At 42.2% G+C, this 17,957-nt stretch overlaps 1 protein-coding gene across 9 annotated transcripts in view; it reads left to right on the top strand.

The window, feature by feature from the left end:
• r3hdm2 (R3H domain containing 2) overlaps positions 1-17,957 on the top strand; it is a 294,265-nt gene that overhangs the window by 250,710 nt on the left and 25,598 nt on the right. For all 9 annotated transcript variants that reach the window (XM_078534495.1, XM_078534493.1, XM_078534494.1 and 6 more), the window contains 3 exons: positions 7,463-7,614; positions 11,503-11,603; positions 15,569-15,738. In XM_078534495.1, coding sequence (XP_078390621.1) covers positions 7,463-7,614; positions 11,503-11,603; positions 15,569-15,738 — 423 coding nt within the window. The remainder of the gene's footprint in view (positions 1-7,462; positions 7,615-11,502; positions 11,604-15,568; positions 15,739-17,957) is intronic.

Raw genomic sequence — 17,957 nt, 5'->3', positions numbered from 1 at the left:
TGTGTTAAATCTATTGTGGAACATCCGCAATATCTGAGTCTATTTTGCTGGACCTCATGCAGTGCAATAGTCAGAACAGCTATTCAAAAGTGTCCACTTGTACTGCATCATCTGAGATCCCTATTTGACCCCAGTAGCTTGTTGCCCACTGGTGTAATCCAGTGCACTAATTTAGTACCAGCCAGCACTGACAATAAACTGGTGCCTGATGTTACTGGTGTATACCTCGTGGTACCAATGAAAGCTAGAGGAGTATTCTCCAATGTTGTCCAGTGCCAGAGATGGTGTCCTGATTTGTATCGCTGGTGACCAGATTGCTTCCAAGCAGCACTGAGTTTGGCTATCCAGCTCTGCCCAAAAGAGCCTGCTATTGCCACTTTTATCTCTGTGCCCTGGCATCATTTAATTGGGTTTCATGGGAATACAACAATGCTGAGCCCTGTTCAGCTGCATCAGCGTCAGAAGGTGAATTCCACACACTCAGAGAGGGGGTAGTAGAAGCCCCAGCTTTGTCTTGCTTCAGGCCACCTCCTCCTCTAGCTGTTTCTAAAGTCCCTTTCGATCAGTTCCTGCAACTTCTGAGGCATGTATGTGTGTGTGTGCTGGGGGTTTGACTCCCAGAGAAAGCGGTTGTGTCGCTTTGCCTCTACTCAGTGACAGATTTTCATGTTGTGGGGTCTGACTCTATTAACTTCTTGCCTCATGAACTTTCAAGTCTTGCTGCCCCAGGGAACCTTAACCCTCAATGAGTGTAGCTAGCCTGTCCTGGGCTAACTTGGAGTCAGTGTGTGACCTGGAAATTGGTTGGGTGGTGGAGGGATGTAGGGGAAACGCGTTGAAAAAGAAAAGTAATTGTTCAGCAACTCCGATTGCATTGATCTTGGTTCCTAGTTCTTGGTGTTTGAACTTGTCTTGTTTGAAGGCCTCTGCCCCTAGAGTGAAACCTTTTTAAAGTGAATCATTTTAATATTTATCTCTGACTCTGTTTCTCATTTTCTCCCTTTTTTGTTTGTAAATCTCAGTCTTTCTGTCCACTTTCCAATCATCTTCCGCTTTCTGTGTGCCTCGTTGCCTTTTGTCATTTTGTCTCCCAAAGTCTGTTTATGGATGAACAGAGTTGTAACTGGGCTAAAACTTGGAACAGAGAACTTCCTAATACTAAGGCTGTAAAGTAAGGGAATGCAGTTGAAACACTTGGGTTCATGGGAGGCTAGGGTCTGGAGTTGCTGCTGGCAGGGGGAAGAGATTGAGTGGGGGACCTGGCAGGAGGAAGAGATTGAGTGGGGGACCTGGCTGGGAAGGAACTAGTTGACCTAATAGGAATACTGCAGAACGGAGAACACCAGCTGGCCAGGCAGTTGAGAGCACATATAGACCGAATCACTCTCCCTTCATGCCAACCAACTGGATAAAAGCATTATACTGAAGGGCTGCAAAATCAAGGAATTAGAGGAGGCCAAGGGAAGTTGGTTGGAGGGGCTGCCTGTATCCCTGAGCTAAAGCAGGAATGGAGTTGGGAAGACATGTTGATGATAGGCTGTCATTTGGGATTTAAAACAAAATCTGGGTTATGTCATTTCCATAGACGATTAGATTATTGGAAAAGTCCTGAAGTTGTCAGCACTTGATTCCCTTGGGGCAATAGAAGCACAGGTTATATAGCTCCCACACAGCAATCAGATTACTATGAAACAATATGATAGCTGAGGGCAGCAAGGTGGGTCAGTGGTTAGCTCTGCTGCCTCCCAGCTCCGGGGACCCCGGGTTGATCCTGACCTCGGGTGTCTATGTGGCATTTGCACGTTCTCCCCGTGTCTGCGTGTATTTCCTCTGGGTGCTCCGGTTTACTCCCACCATCCAAAGACGGTGCTGGTTAGGTGGATTGGCTACGGTAAATTGTCCCTGTGTGTGTGTGTGTGTGTGTGTGTGTGCCCTGTGATGGACTGGCATCCCATCCTGGGTGTACCCCGCCTAGCACCCATTGCCTGTTGGGATAGGCTCCAACTCCCCGCAACCCTGAATTAGGTGAAGTGGTTTTGGAAAAGTGAGTGAGTGAGAATATGAAGGCTTAAGAGAATTGCAAGCAGCTGAATAGAGGAAATAAAAGCAAAGTGCTGGAAATGCTCAGCATTTCTGGGTGCATCTGTGGAGAGAGAAACAGTGTTATTGTTTTGAGTCAAATATGACTCTTCTTTAGAACTGAAGGATGTTATGACACAGCCGATGGTAAATGGTGAGTTGTTCAAATCCCGGAGGGAAACTTGAAACAACAACCACAACTAATTTTTCAATTTGTACGTTTTGAGATGCGGGCTTTGAATTCAGTAATAATAAGACCGCCGAGTGTTCTTGGGTTTTGTAAAACTAGATTAAACATTTATTAACAAGAAAAATGAATTTTAAGCAAATGCATAGATCTACAAATTACTACTATGATAACTTCTAAATCCCCTAATTAATCTAACTCCCAATTACACTTTTGTTTAGGCAACAATAAGACACACAGGGCAGGATTTTTACCTCGTCGGGCGGGCCCAGGAGCCGTGTTCGAGCCCCAAACGCAATTTCACGCTGCCTGGCCAATTAACGGCTAGCCAGCGTGAATCACGCACTGCAACGCTGAGCACTGCCAGGGTGGGGGCGGGAGGAGAGCGAGCGCAGAAGTTTGTGCATGCGTGCGGGTGCGTGCCCTGAAAGCTCCCTGAAGGCACAGAGCTGCTTTAGGGAGCTGAAGAATTTTAAAAACATAAATAAAGAATTTAAAAATGTTAAAAACATTCCCCTCATGTGACTCTGTTATAAATGAGATTTAAACATTTTTATTTTATTTTTAATTCCTGTGGGAAAATTGTGGAATGAGGTTTCATAAAAAAATCCAAAGGCCGCCTGGTCGGTTCACCTGCCCGCCAACTGTAAGGTTGGACGGGCAGCGGAAAATTGCATTTAATTATTACTTTAATGGTCTTAATAGGCCTGTTAATTGTTGGCGGACGCGCTGCTGACTTCCGTGCGCGCCCGCCAATCAAAATATCAGGCGAGTTCGCAATGACGTCAGGACGCTCACCCAACATCATCGCACGTCGTTTTACACTCGAGCAGGTCGGCGCACGGCCACCTGCTCAGGGAAAAATTCTGGCCATCGATTTTAAAAGACCCGGGCAAAGAAACATGATGCCCTGAACAACCCAATTCAAAGTGAGTTTCCTTAACTTCAGTTCTTTGTAGACAGCAGCTTGAGGCTTAGATATTGAAGGCATTTCACGCTTGTTAGATCTTAGAATGCCTTCCCTCACACACAACCTTTGCTCCTTTATACATATTTTCCTCTTTGAATGCAAATTCCCATTGTTTCACTATGTCTTTGAACTTTACTTCCCTAATCATAAAAATCTCTCATAGTGCAGTTTTACCAGTATTTTTTGGGGAAAAATAAACACACTGGGCAGAATTTTGCCCATGGTGTGCGGGATCGGTGGGGGTGGGCAGGAAGCCAGCTGCTGCCCGCGATCGACAGCGCACCACGATTTCATGCCGGCGGGCCAATTAAGGCCCGCCCAGCATAATATGCGAGCGGAGCGCTGCCTGTGCGGTCGGGGGGAAGGAGGGCAAGCAGGCCTAGCGCGAACTTCACACATGCACACGAGAGAGCCCTGAATAATCTCCCTGAGGAACGGAGCTGCCTCAAAGAGATGAAGAAGATATTGAAAAAATTAATAAAGCACAAAAAAATGTAATGAAACATGTCCCCTCATGTGACTGTCACATGAGCAGGGACATGTTTTTAATTAAAATATAAAGTTTTTATTTTGTTTGTATTTGTTTTTGGAAACCTCATCCTGCCCGTGAATGAGGTTTCCAAAAAAATGCAAAGGCCGTTTGGCCTTTTTATCTGCCCACCAACCGTTAGGTTGAATGAGCAGTGAAAAATTAACGACAATTGATAACTTGGTGGCCTTAATAGGCCTTTTAATTGTCGGCGGGCGTGCTGCTGGCTCAGGTACGCACCTGCCGACTGAACTATCGCGCAACTGCACGATGACGTCGGCACGCTCAGCCAACGTCATCACGCGTCATTTCCCGCTTGGTCGGGTCGGGTACTTGCCCGCCCGCTGAGCTAAAAATTCTGGCCAGGGTTTCTGAACTTCACCTGGCTAGGTGACACATTTCACACCTCCTTTGAAAACAATCTAGCCTAGTTTATTTAAAAATGCAAATGTCCTCTTACACCTTACAGTCTAAAGTTCCTCCATGTTTACCTACTTAACATTTCAAGCTCATCTTCTAAAACATCAAAGTCTTCAGACCAGCTGCCTTTAATCCAATTAAGACACATACACACACACACACCACTATTTTACAATAAATTCCAATAACATTATGGGCAGAATTTTGTCCTTGGCAGGGGCAGTCGGGAAGCCGACCGCTGCCTGTGATCAGCAGTGCAGGGTATTTTACACAGGCGGGCCAGTTAAGACCTGCCCAGTGTGATATGCGAGCGGCAGCACTGAGTGCCGCCTGTGCAGGCGAGCAGACCTGGCGCGCAGTTCACGCATGCACGTGAAAGAACGCTGAATAATCTCCTTGAGGCATGGAGCTGCCTCAGGAAGATGAAGAATATATTGGACAAAGTATCGAACATCAGAAAAATTTTAAGAAAACATATCCCCTGATGTGACTCTGTCACATGAGCATGGACATGTTTTTAATTAAAAAATAAAGTTTTTATTTTATTTGTATTTGCTTTTGGAACCCTCATCCCGACCATGGATGAGATTTCCAAAAAAGGCAAAGGCTGCTTCGCCTTTTCGCCTGCCTGCCAACTGTTAGGTTGAAGGGGCTGTGATAAATTAAACTCAGTTGATAATATAATGGTCTTAACAGGCCTTTTAATTATCGGAGGACGCGCTTCAGGCTCCAGCGCACGCCCGCAGACTTATGCAACTGTGCGTTGATGTCAGCACGCTCAGCCGACATCAGTGTGCGCCATTTCACATTCGGCCTGCTCGGGCACGCGCCCATTCGCTGAGCGTAATTTTCTGTCCCTATTATATCTACCTAACAAAGAGGGTAGAAATGTTTTATGCCATCGAAAGGGGGGAGACGGAGGAAGAACAAAAGGGAATGTCAGGGATAGGTTAGAGGGTGGGAGAGATTAAATAACAAAGGCGTCACAGAATCACAGAATTGTTACAGTGCAGAAGGAGGCCATTTGGCCCATCGTGTCTGCACCGGCTCTCCGAATGAGCAATTTACCTCGTGCCATTCTCCTGCCTTTTCCCTGTAATCCTGCACGTTGGCCAGGATTTCCCAGTCGGCGAGCGGGGGCTGGCGCATGGCGCTTCCATGCTGACGTCACACTGGGTGGGTCTTAATTGGCCCGCCCACGTAAAATGGTGGTGCGCCCCCAATTGGGGGTGCCGATTGGAGGCACACCTCCACGCACCCGCTCTTCAACTTCCCCGACAGGGGGAACATTCTGCCCATTGTTCCTTTTTATATAATCATCCAATTCGTTCTAGTTCCTCCAAATAGCATTGTAAGCTATTCATTTTAAACACATTCTTGTCAGCACTCCAATTGAAAACCTAGGCCATATTCTCTATTATTGGGTTATAAACACTCCAATTTGGAACTTCATAAGCAGTAAGGACAAATCACAAATTAAGATTTTTTGAAAGAGCTTTTCCAGCGCACAAAAAGATAACAGGTCTGACAGCATCTGTGGAGAGAAAGACAGAGTTAACGTTTCCAGTCCAGATGACTCAGACCTGCTGAGTTTTTCCAGCAATTTTTGTTTTTGTTTCAGATTTCCAGCATCCACAGTATTTTGCTTTTATATAAAAAGATAACATTGCAGATGAGGCTGTGCATAAAATTTAAGCCACCCTTTCACCAGTTTCCAGTTCCACATCACAACAAACCAGAATTTATGCCTCCACTATAATCACTGGAAAATAATCACTTCCTAGAATCATAGAATACAGCACAGGTAGTGGTCATTCTGCTCATCATGTCTGTGCCAGTTCCCTGCAAGAGCAGCTCAGTCAGTCCCACTCCATGTGGCTCTACAATATTTACTATTCGCATAATGATCCAATTTGCTTTTGAAAGCTCCGATTGCGTCTGACTCTACTCGCTGCGTAAAAAGGTTTTTCCTCTTGTCGCTGCTGGTTCTTTTGCCAATCACCTTTAATCAGTCTCCTCTGGTTCTGTACCCTTCTGCCAGTGGGAACCATTTCTCTATCTACTGTCGTCATCTTCCCAGTTTAGTTTAACTTTTTTTTTAAAATAGCAATTTATATGCATAAATAAAGCTTCCTTCTCATTTACTGTTTTTCAAAGCTTAGGTTTGAATTTTCCTTCCTTTCCCGATCACTCAATTTTCTGACACTAAAGATCAAACTCATTATCCTTTGTACAGATCCAGACATTGGAGACTAGAAGCTCAAGATATATCATACAGCTACAACTGTTTGGCCTCAAATTTGTACCCTACACAATTGGCAAAACTGTATATTTCAGAATTGTGTTAGCTTTACTGACATATTGTTCTGCAATCTTTGAACATATTGAGTGCTGGATCTGTCATTCCCAGATCCTGAAAATCTCTTCCTCAGTTAGTTTAATCCCAGTCGTTGAGTAATTCATCTTCCACTCAGTCTTCTAATGTGCAATACCTTGGTTTTAATACAAAATGCATTATATTTCCCAAGGCTCCCCTGAAGATTCATCTACCATTGTTCTCTTCACTTGTAAATATTGTCAAGTTCTTCTGTAGTTCATTTTTAAAAATTATTTTATGAGATGTGAGTGTTGCTGGCTGGCCCAGCCCTAATTGCTCCTTGAGAAGGTGGTGGTGAGCTGCCTTCTTGAACCGCTGCAGTCCCTGTGGTGTAGGTACACCCACCGTGCTGTTAGGGAGGGAGTTCCAGGATTTTGACCCAGGGACAGTGATGTTATGGAACAAAAGATGTAGGGAATGGTAATGGTTTTAGTAAAGAAACAAAGCATTTGGATAAATGGACAAATTTTGACAAATGCTTTGTTTCTTTACTACAACCATTATCATTCCCTTTTGCTCCATGACATCTTTGTTATTTAATCTCTCCAACCCTCTACGCAATCTCTGACATTCTTTTTTGTTCTTCCTCCCTTTCCCTGCTTTCGATGGCATATAACCCATCACATTTCTGCTCTCCTTCAGTTCTGATGAAGAGTCATATTTGATTCTTCTGTTTCTCTCTCCAGACCTGCTAGGTATTTCCAGCGTTTTCTGTTTTTATTTCAGTTTTCCAGCATCCACAGTATTTTGCTTTTATTATAGCTGTATGAAGTAATTGGTTTTATATTTCTCCCTTATTGGTAGAATCAAACAGCTTCAAAACCTTGCTTTTAAACATTTAGATAATCTACCAAGAAATAGTTTGTTTTTCTCTCTCTCAATTGATTTGTTACTACACAGGTGCCAATGTCCAGTGATTCTCAAGTAGTTGTACAGCAGACCTACCAGCAGCCTGTCATGGTACCCAGTCAGTCTGTCCAGGGGACACTACCTGGTGGAGGAGTGCCAGTATATTACAGTGTAATTCCACCATCCCAGCAAAATAGCACAAGGTAAGAGATTGTTGTATAGTCGAAGCACCTGGTTAAGACCTCTTGTTTTAGGAAACATGGTGCCACTCAAGGCTGAGATATAAGTTCTAGTCTGTGTAATTTCTCATCTGTCATCTACAGTTGCAATGCCTTTGGAGGAGTAATTTGAATGTGCCTGTTTCTTTCAAGTGTAACTTCTATATTTAATAATGAATTAAAGCTGATCAGCAAAGAAAGTCTGAAGCAGTGCCTGGAAATAAAAGCTAACTAAGCTCTCAGTGAGTAGAGGAGGAATGGTAAGAGGTAGATTCCCTGCAAGGGTCAGCACAACACACAACATGCAGAACGCACCAGCTCCGCAAATATAATCTCTCAATACCAGATTAATGCTGGAGAGGCTGCAGATAGGAGGGTGCATGCTGTGCTCAAACCCTGCATTTAGACATTCTAGATAGTTGTCCATGCAACCACAAGTATCGGTGACCAGCCTTGCAGCTCCAGAGAACTGAGCCCACTGTTTGTTGGCTTTACTCACTATAAAGCCAAATATTTCCCCCCACAACAAGCAGCCTGACACAACTTTTGCTACTAGATAGCAAGTGCATCTTCCCTGTCTGGCACAGTGCAGCCTCCCCACAACAATCACATGGTTGAAGCACGTGTCCGATGTACCTCAGTAAGAACGAGTGATGTTTGACCTTTGCCTGAAACGGAGGAATACCAAGCAATTTGAAGCCCACTCTTGGAGGCTCATTCAGTGCAGACAACCTCAGCACAGTGATCCACCCACTGATGGGGAAAGTCGACAGCCCCAATCATCTAAATTCCCTTCCTCCCAGTGAGTGCACAACTATGTCAAGAAACCTAAGCACATGTATTCCTCCTATAAGCACTGTGTAAACATGGCATATATGTGAATGCAAACTCTTGTGTCTTGTACTTTTCTTTCTTCATACACTATACAGTCTTTGTGAAGACTTCTCCCTAAAATGTGAAACTATTTTTGAATCCTTGCCTGCTGCTGTATTTTTCTTGAAATGTGTCCATGGGCATTTAACAAAATGTTAGCCCATGAGTAAGTGTTGGCCAAGCTATGGAGAGCACTCACCTGCCACACAGGTTCAAATCTCAGCTTGAATAACATAACTTGGGATATCACCAATGGATCAAGTCCATCAATGATTAGCCAAATTGCATGTTGTTCTGAGGAGCAGAGGAGTAGGATGACCGTATAATGAATCTGTAGTCCTGGCCTTGCCAATTGAAGAAGGTTAATAGGCATGTGGAGAAAACAGTAAAGAGCATTATAATGTTGGAAAAACATAAAAACATGTATATAAAGACTTGCTTCAAGTATCTTGAACTTACTTTCTTAGTGGGTTTTTTTTGAGTACTAATAAATCTGCTATGATGTTGGTCACAAGTGCTGCTGGACCTGAACTGCGCTTTTTAATGCTTACTGTGGTTCCAACTCAGCCTGAACGCAATAGCAGTTCGCTCATCGCTGTAATGCAGCAAATTTACTGCAGCAATATATCATGACTGATGAGGTAAAAATATTGCACACTGTACTCATACTGGTATGGTATCATTATTTATCAACCATTTTATAAAACTTACTTGGGTGTTTTACTCTCTTGGACCTCTTATTTCTGGTTACTTGCACTCAAAATATTCTTTTCCTCGCATGGTGGAATTTGTTGTCTTTAAGATGCTAGAATCAATCATTGGCCCCATCTACGTGCTGTCCCTTGACAGAATTATTCACATGCACGAGCTCAGTTTCTACATGTACACCCCAGATCTACCTCCCCACCAACTTTTCCACTGCCTCCACTCTCTTGTCTTAAATTGTTTTCGATGAACTACACGTTACATGAGATAAGCATTGGAAAGATTGAAGCCATTATCTTTGACTCTGTACGCTTGCCATCAATTCCGTTCCTCTCCCCAGCTACAGTGCCAGACTGCAACCTTGGCATCCTATTTAACCCTGAACTACTTCGCCTGTCTCTGCCCCTCCTCAGCCCATCTGCTGCTGAAAGCCTCAACCATGCTTTTGTGATCTCCAGTCATTTATTCCAACGCTTTCCTGACGAGTCTTCCACCTTTTGTAAATTTCAGCTCATCCAAAACTCTGCTGCCCATATTCTATCGCACACCAAGTGCCTCTGAACCATCATCCTTGGCATCACAGACGCACATTGGCTTCCAGTCTCCCAGCCTCTCAAATTTAAAATTCTCATCCTTGTGTTTAATTTCCTTCATGCTCTTATCCCTTCTCAAATCCATTACCTCTGGCCGTCCCAAAGCCCCGACTTTCCATTCCTCTGATTTCGGCCTCTTGTACATTTCCCATGCCCGCCCACTTTGCCCCACCATGGCAGACTTGCCTTCAAATTGCCAGGGCTCCATGTTTGCAGGTTCCTTCCCTAAACCCATTCACCTCTTCATCTCTCCTGCTTTAAGACACACCTTGAAACTTCTTTGACCAAGCGTTTGATCACTCCTCCTCATGCCTCTGCCTTTAACCTTTTGGTTGACTACGCTTCTGCAAAGCGTTTTGGGATTTCATTTGATTTTAAAAGCGCTATATAAATGCGAATTTTTTATTTCCTCCCTGAAACTTTTGCTTCATTTCCTCAGTTATTTACATGATAAAATATTTCTTTTTGCCTGCCTTGCTTTCTATGGTGAATTTTTGGTTTTTGCTGAAGCTGGTGTTGGTGGATGACTGCACCAGGAAAGTCTGTTGACTCTCTCAATTCTGCAGTGACAGGCACCTTGAATAGGTATCATTTGCTATAGTCTGGGTCCAGCTGACTGACGCCGCAATGTCCAAACTGCCTCAAACATTCCTCTTCAGCTCTGGCGCAAACGTTAGGCTCCATCAAGGAGACAGAAGGACACCGGCAACTCAATTTTTAATTTAATAACTTGGCTAAAGCGCTGAATATTTTCTTTCTGCTGCTCCAGTTTAAGTTATTATTTGCAAATATTGCATCATGTGTCATGAGAAATGGCTTGTCTTGATGCTCTCTAGGCGTTAAAGTTCCACAGGAAAAGAGTGAAAACTGCAAATCACACGATGCAGCTCTTATCACGTACGTACACATGCATGTCACAGTTTTTTCCACCAGTCTTTTTCTGCAGCTCGCTACAGCACACTCTCTTTGTTGAAGTTCTACAGGAGTTGGTGGAAAACCAACTCCCGTAACGCATCCCTCGCTCACAGAATCTCCAATTTAGGTGGCAACCCTAGCATCTGAGGTGCAATTTGTAATTCAAACCCCAGGCAGCAAAGCTGGCCTATGTGATGGAACTTTTTTGAACGCCTTTTCTAACATTAAGTAACTAATTTAATGGGTAAGTTTAGTGATTTTTTTATTCCAATATTGTATAATTTTTGTGTTATTCCATAGATGTTATTGCTAGCTATGTGAAGTGGGCTAAGTAAAGAATGAAAAAGGTAGCCAAAAACATCATGAAGAAATGATTTGAGTGATTATTTGATTGTTTTTGTGGCATACACTGGTTTGTAAAAAGTAGCATTAGGAAATAAAAGAGGAATTCGATTGCTGGGTTTTCTGCTGGTTACTTGTTCCTCATTGGGACTTTTTTTACTTTTTTTGTTCATATTTAATCAATGATATTTTAGTAACTTAACAGATAAGTGGTTACTTGAGCCAGCTGTGTTTTTTTTGCCCCTATGGACATATGATGCTTTAGAGGTGTGATGCCCTGAGGTGTGACACTTTCAAGGTGTGACTCCTCGGAGACCACACTTTCAGGTGTGACACTATGCACACGCGCTAGATGCAAGACTTTTAATTATATAGATAGATTTGTGTGAGTTGATCTGTGTAATAGCTGCTGTGTATAAAACTAAACTGGGCAAAACTTTTTCAGCCAATCGGTTGGATTCCTTCAGCCACCTGGTCCAGAGCAGTACCAGATGCCTCAGTCTCCCTCTCCTTGTAACCCAGCGCAAATGCAGCAACAATATACAGGTTAGTGCAAATTTACTCTCACACATGTTCAGATTAGCACACAATCAACTTGGCAAAGCATCAGCAGCTTTCAGTGCTCGCATTCTGACAGAGTATCTGTATAAAAACATGTATGTGCTCTTAATTTCTCCATTGGTGTTTATACTAAGCATTATTGGCAAAACAGCATAATTTAAACAATGGGAGATTTCTTTGGTAGGATTTTGGTTGCAAAACAGACAGTTTAGCAAATGATAAAAAATCTGGCGACAACAAGCGAACAGAAGTATGTTCCCAAAAAACCTGATGCATTACATATCCCTGGAGGAAAAGACTAAAGTCTCAATATTAAATCCTATCTAATAACGACAGGTGCACTGGCCACTGAGCAGGAAACTAAGTAAAATAATGATAGAAGCTCTGTTGTTAAATTCGGTAGGGCCTCCACATTTCTGGCCTTACTGGATTCTACAGCACAGCACCCCACCCCACCTTCCTGCCTTGCCATAAATATCGGACCTAAGCTACTGTTTGTGCGATACAACTTGTGCATCCGAGTTTTGCCATGCCAGAGATAGTTGTGGCAAGAGAAATTCTCTCTGCCAATCCTGAGTGCAGTGATCTAAACTTTTACATCCCTACTTCAAGCCATGCCAATAAATGGTTTTCTGCTCGGCCAGCTTCAACGACAACTGGTTGCTTCTACAGACAGGAATATCTATATTGAAGCATACAGTCAAAACAAAGCTTCTAAAATCAGTTTTCTGAGGAAGCGCACAAAGAGTTTTACAATGCTGTGGTTGGTTAATTGGGCTGAATTCGGGACTAAAGGACAAAGCAGCCCCGCTTGATTGGCACCCCATCCACAAACATTCACTCCCTCCACCACCGACGCACAGTAGCAGCAGTGTGTACCATCTACAAGATGCAATGCAGGAATTCACCAAGGCTCCTTCGACAGCACCTTCCAAACCTACAACCACTACCATCTAGAAGGACAAGGGCAGCAAAGAGACGGGAAAACCACCACCTGGAAGTTCCCCTCCAAGCCACTCACCATCCTGACTTGGAAATACATCGCCGTTCCTTCACTATCGTTGGGTCAAAATCTTGGAACTCCCTCCCTAACAGCACTGTGGGTGTACCTACACCACATGGACTGCAGCGGTTCAAGAAGGCAGCTCACCACCACCTTCTCAAGGGCAATTAGGGATGGACAATAAATGTTGGCCCAGCCAGCAACGCCACATCCCGTGAATGAATAAAAAAAAACTAAAGGGCATAATAGCTGAGGACACAGTGCAGTTGACAGAAAAAATGAAAACCTTGTAAACAAAACGGCACATTTTTGGGTGGAACTGAGAGTCGCTGTTCTAAATTGTGGGAAGAATATGGTTAAGCAGGAATGTTTCAAATCTAACTGTCTTAAAAAGAGTGAGTTGGACCCTTTCTGAAGTAGTCCTGTGGTATTGTGAAGCGTTCCCTTCTTATCCAGATTGTCACAGCTTTGAAATAATAGGGTTGCCTGTTGCCTAATCTGACTTCTCACAGTAGTATTGGTTGGTTCAGAAAGGTGCTCCAGGGGAAGTTCTTGCCTTTCTGTCACAACTCAGCAATTGTTCTGGTTGTAGGGAGTTCATAAGCCAGACCACGCCCACCCTTTATGCTCAATGTTACCAAGAAATATGTAATAGAGCCTTGTCAGCAATACAGGAGGGAAACTGGAGGGAATGGGAGGGAGGAATATTCTCTGCCTTCATTGTAATAAATTGCTTTGTGTTTTTTTTAAAAAAGTGAATGTTGCTTAATGCAGTATAAAATATAACCTCAGAAAATACAGAAGTTGTGATTCAGTAGCCTTAGAACTGAGCTACTGCTGTAATCGGAAGCTTCTTATTGATAAACTGGAGCTCACTAATCTCTCGAAATTCAGAGAAACAGAGCTGACATTGGGCAGTGAGCAATTAAAGTTAAAGTCATCTGTTGACATTTTTGAGATGTGCGCTGTTACGGTATTTCTGGCATCTAGGTTGCAAGTCTCTGTGGTACTATCATGTGAACACATAAATCACTGGCATCAGCACCTGCAACCATTTAATTAGCTGCTGAGGGATGTATGCCATCAAAAAAAATCCAAAAGATGAGCAGAGATGCATGGCTTCCAATACTCCTTATAGACCTGAAGAGAAATATTTTGTGATATAGCTTGGGATGATTACAATCTTAAAATTCACTTTAAATTTTGGCTGGGTTTTACCTGAAGATAGCACCAAATTAATACTGGAACAGATTTTGTTGAATCACACACAGTTGTTATTAATGCGCAAATCGGCCAGCAACTTGTCGCGAGAAAGAGATACGCCGTGAATTGCGAATCACCACAAGTTTCGCGGAAATGGCATCTCGCGCTTAGCCTTTCCGTGATTTTCATGAAGTTGCTGCATTTGTACATTAATTGCCCATTGAACTTGCCACAGAAAGTTAAGTCTAGTATTCATTGGCATAAATATCCTTTTAATGATGTGATAGCTGGTAATGGCTGCCAATCAACTTCTCTTGCCCGGGAAGTAAATAGTTACAGGTGTGTAGTCTCATTCCTTCAGGTTGCGAATTGTTCTAGCTTTTTAAAATGTCGAATTTTATTTCTTTCTTACTTTTCCTTTCTGTCCCTTTTTCTCTCTCTTAATCCAATCTTTCTTTCCCTCCACTTTATTTCTCTTTCTGTACCTGATTTGACATTGAATTCACCCACTCTACTTCATCCTCCCTTTTCAACTCCTTTTATGTTTATTTCCTTTAATCTCTTTGATTAAACACTGTTTATTCTGTTGTTTGCTAAGATCCCAGATGCCCTATTGCCCTCACTGTGCCATCATCTGCTCACACTTCAGAAACTTTGTGGGCAAAAACCTTTGAAACCTAAACACGCACGAACAAGTTTACCTAACTGGGCATGCAACGAGATGCCCCGCTTCAACCAAACCTTGACTGCTGTCTACGTTTTATTTGTTACTTTTGAATGCAAGAATCTGCAATAGTGTGACGAAAGATGGCCTATTATTTGTCTCATTGCATTAAGAGCGTCCTGAACTTGCCCTCCAGGTCAAAATTAAAATCAGAATATTCTGATATTCAGAATATTGGTTCAATTGAGCAGTTGTTCTTATTTACCAAGGGTTGAAATGGTATGCTGAACTGCAGTAACTCGTCCAGCAATGACTTGATTTTTTGACTAACCTGACCAATCTTATGTTCCTCTGGTTCCAGCAGAGAAGAAACTTAACATCTTTCGTTCCAACAGTCTTTGAGTTGCTTATGCACTGTATTTCACTTGGTCACCTTCTACACCTTTACAACCAGTTCTTTGTGCTCTAACCAGAAGCCCAAAAAGCACCACGCTGAACAATTCCAAAAGTGCCTGGATGTACCAGCATTATAAAAGGTGGTATCTTTTCACTGAGTTTGACAAACAGAATTTAACCAGGGTTAAGTTAAATCTCTCAAGTTTTATATTCAGCCTTATGCAGTGTCCAACTTTTTCAAAATGTAACTTTTAAAAGAAATTGTGATTGAAAGTCTGCAAAAACATGAGACGATTTTAGAAATCAACCATTAAAACCAAAGCAAATCTCCATTCATAGAAATCCAATATTGAAGTTTTTAGTTTTAGTCCCATTACTTTAGTCGACTATATTTTTGACTTGGAGGAGGGCAAAGAATGTGACGAGGTTTCCAAAATGTGTGCAGATATAACTTGCTCATGGATGATAATAAAATTACTTATTACATCTGAACTGTGCTGTGAATCCCTTTTGGATACTATTTTTCAACAGCAAGTACCTTTTGATCCCCCTTAGGTGAGTATGTTTTAAATGAGGGTTGCCAAAGTGAAATTATGTAGAAACAAGTTACTAGCTATTACTTTGACGCTGCTTGTATAACTTTCCATAGAATTTGATTTAGCTTTTATTCCTCTCTCACCTCAGGTGTGCCAGCACCCAGTCATGGAGTTGTGGTCATGCAGCTGAGTGTACCCAATGGCCCTCAGCCCCCTCAACCTCCATTGTTACCGCAGTGGAACCAGTGTAAATACTATAGTGTGGAGCAGCGAGGGCAGAAACCCACTGAGCTTTACAACCCCGACAACCCCACACAGGTAACCTGCTCATCTTTAATTATGTGCTTGTGATTCTTGCTGCTCCCTGTCAACTGAGGCATATACCTTGTGTTTGTACTGATTGCACTAATAACAGAACCATCTTGAATTAGTAAATTCATTTCTAAATATTACTAACTTTTGCAGTGCAGCACATGCGATTCTCAATCAGGCACTAGTAGATGCTAGATGTGGGCATTGATGAGTATATCCATTTAGCAGAGGTCATCTCTGTTCATATTCTATGTATCAGAGATTGGCCTGAAATTGATTATGCCAGTCTTTCCATTCTGGACTTTTGACTAGCTGAAGAAACTAATTAAGCTAAAACTAATCAGCTAATTAAGAACCCAGATTTCAGAGAGATGTTTCCACTTTGAAACGGGATGGTGAGAATTGAGCAGAAGAAAGGATAAGATTAGAAAAGCTAGGTCACATGTAAAGAATTTTTCAGATAATATTACAATAACAAATTTATGTAAGACAAAATCAGTTGGCTCTGGGTCACCAGATTTGCACTGAATTTTCTCACAATTTAAATGTCAAAGTGTTAGTCAGAACATTTGTTCTGATTCCATACCTGTTCCTTTTTTAAATCAATAAATAAGGGTTAATACTTCTAGTATTTGTCAAGGGGTGAAATTTCTGTTATAAAAATCAAAAGAATGTCTGTTTTCTCTGCAACTAGCCACCTGCTAGCGCTCATTCCCAGACCTGTATGTTTGAAAGTCATGATGATATAATTTAACAAGTTGTTAATAATGGAGAAAAACAGCCATTATCTGGTCTGTAGTGGAAAGAGGAAAGTCGTACGACTTTGGGAGATCATAAATTCAATAGTAAGAAGGAGATCATTCAGTCCATCGTGACAGTGGGCTGAGAGTTATCCAATTAGTCTAACTCTTCCGATCTTCCCCCAGAGCCCTATAATTTTTTCCCTTTGGTATCATATGTCCAGTAAAGATATATAATCTTTGTCTGCACCATTGTTGGGAATGTATAATCACAGCGTGATAGGTTTTCATTATGCAGTTTCCATTATAAATGTGGACATAGAAATTTATAATTGAAATATAAGATTAAGGACAGAATGTATGGTTTTAAAATGGAGACTAAATTATGTCTGTTTGCTCTGGTCCAATAGTTCACCTGATGCCCACCCTTGGACTTGACTTACCATATGCAGTGCCATATTTTAAAAAATGAAGCAAATAAATGTTTTCATTTTCTGAATGCCAGGGTGTGAAGGTATCTATCTTTTAAAATTTAATTTGTATGTTTTGAGGCAGACCCTACCTCAAAACAGAAGCTGAACTGAAAATGAAACTGAAAGGGAAGCAGAAAAAGTAAACACAGCAATGAAACTGAACTTCCCAGTTTCTAAGGAAATCAAAAACAAGCTAAGGTTGAGAAACTGAGACCTTGTTGAAAGATATAAAAGGATGCAGATCAGTCCAAGCTGTGCAGTAGCAGTTGGTGAGTCCACTGGAGCAGAACAGACAAGCTGAAGAAGACTCATGAAGGCTAGATCCAGAAGCTGAGAATAAGCAAAGAAAATAAGTTGCTGCAGCTATTTCTGTTGCAGGACAATAACATTGGTGGATCTATCCCATCCAGACCATGTTGAGCAGGTTCCGCAGACATGTGCCATTTGTAATGAAGACCGTGCCCGTGGAACTCTGGTTGGTTATGTGCTGCTGTCAGCTGGGGATCAGACTAGAAGGAGAGGAGCTGAAATTTCTCGAGGAAGACAGGGTTTTAAGGACTTTATGACTCACTGATCACTAAAGTCTGAGTGGACTGCTGAGCCAATTCGTAAGATCTATCTTAGTTGTATCTGCCTTTTAAGGTGCAATTTATAGTTTATATTCGACTACAATTTGCCTGTCAATTCATTTTTTAACTTACGTTAATTCTGGATGTTAATGTATAGGACAGATAGTATTTAGTGTTTGCTTTGTTGACAGTTGTATAGTAAAAATTCTTCTGTTTTCAACCGTGGAATCTTGTGGCGTCATTCTCTTAGTAAATAACTGGGATTTAAAATGTTGTCTACTTAACAAAACTGGGGGCTCTTTGCAGGATTTTGAATCCACAGAAAGCTACAGGTGCTAGGACTCATTAAGGTTAAAGCTAACAAGATTTCCAGGTGAATTTTACTGCACCATTGAAAAGCATGGTGGCTTTATCAATTGCTACGACTTCTCTGGAGAGGGAAG

Source organism: Cetorhinus maximus, chromosome X (genome assembly GCF_964194155.1).
Source record: "Cetorhinus maximus chromosome X, sCetMax3.hap1.1, whole genome shotgun sequence".
Taxonomy (NCBI): domain Eukaryota; kingdom Metazoa; phylum Chordata; class Chondrichthyes; order Lamniformes; family Cetorhinidae; genus Cetorhinus; species Cetorhinus maximus.
This window is presented reverse-complemented; position numbering and strand designations above follow the sequence as displayed.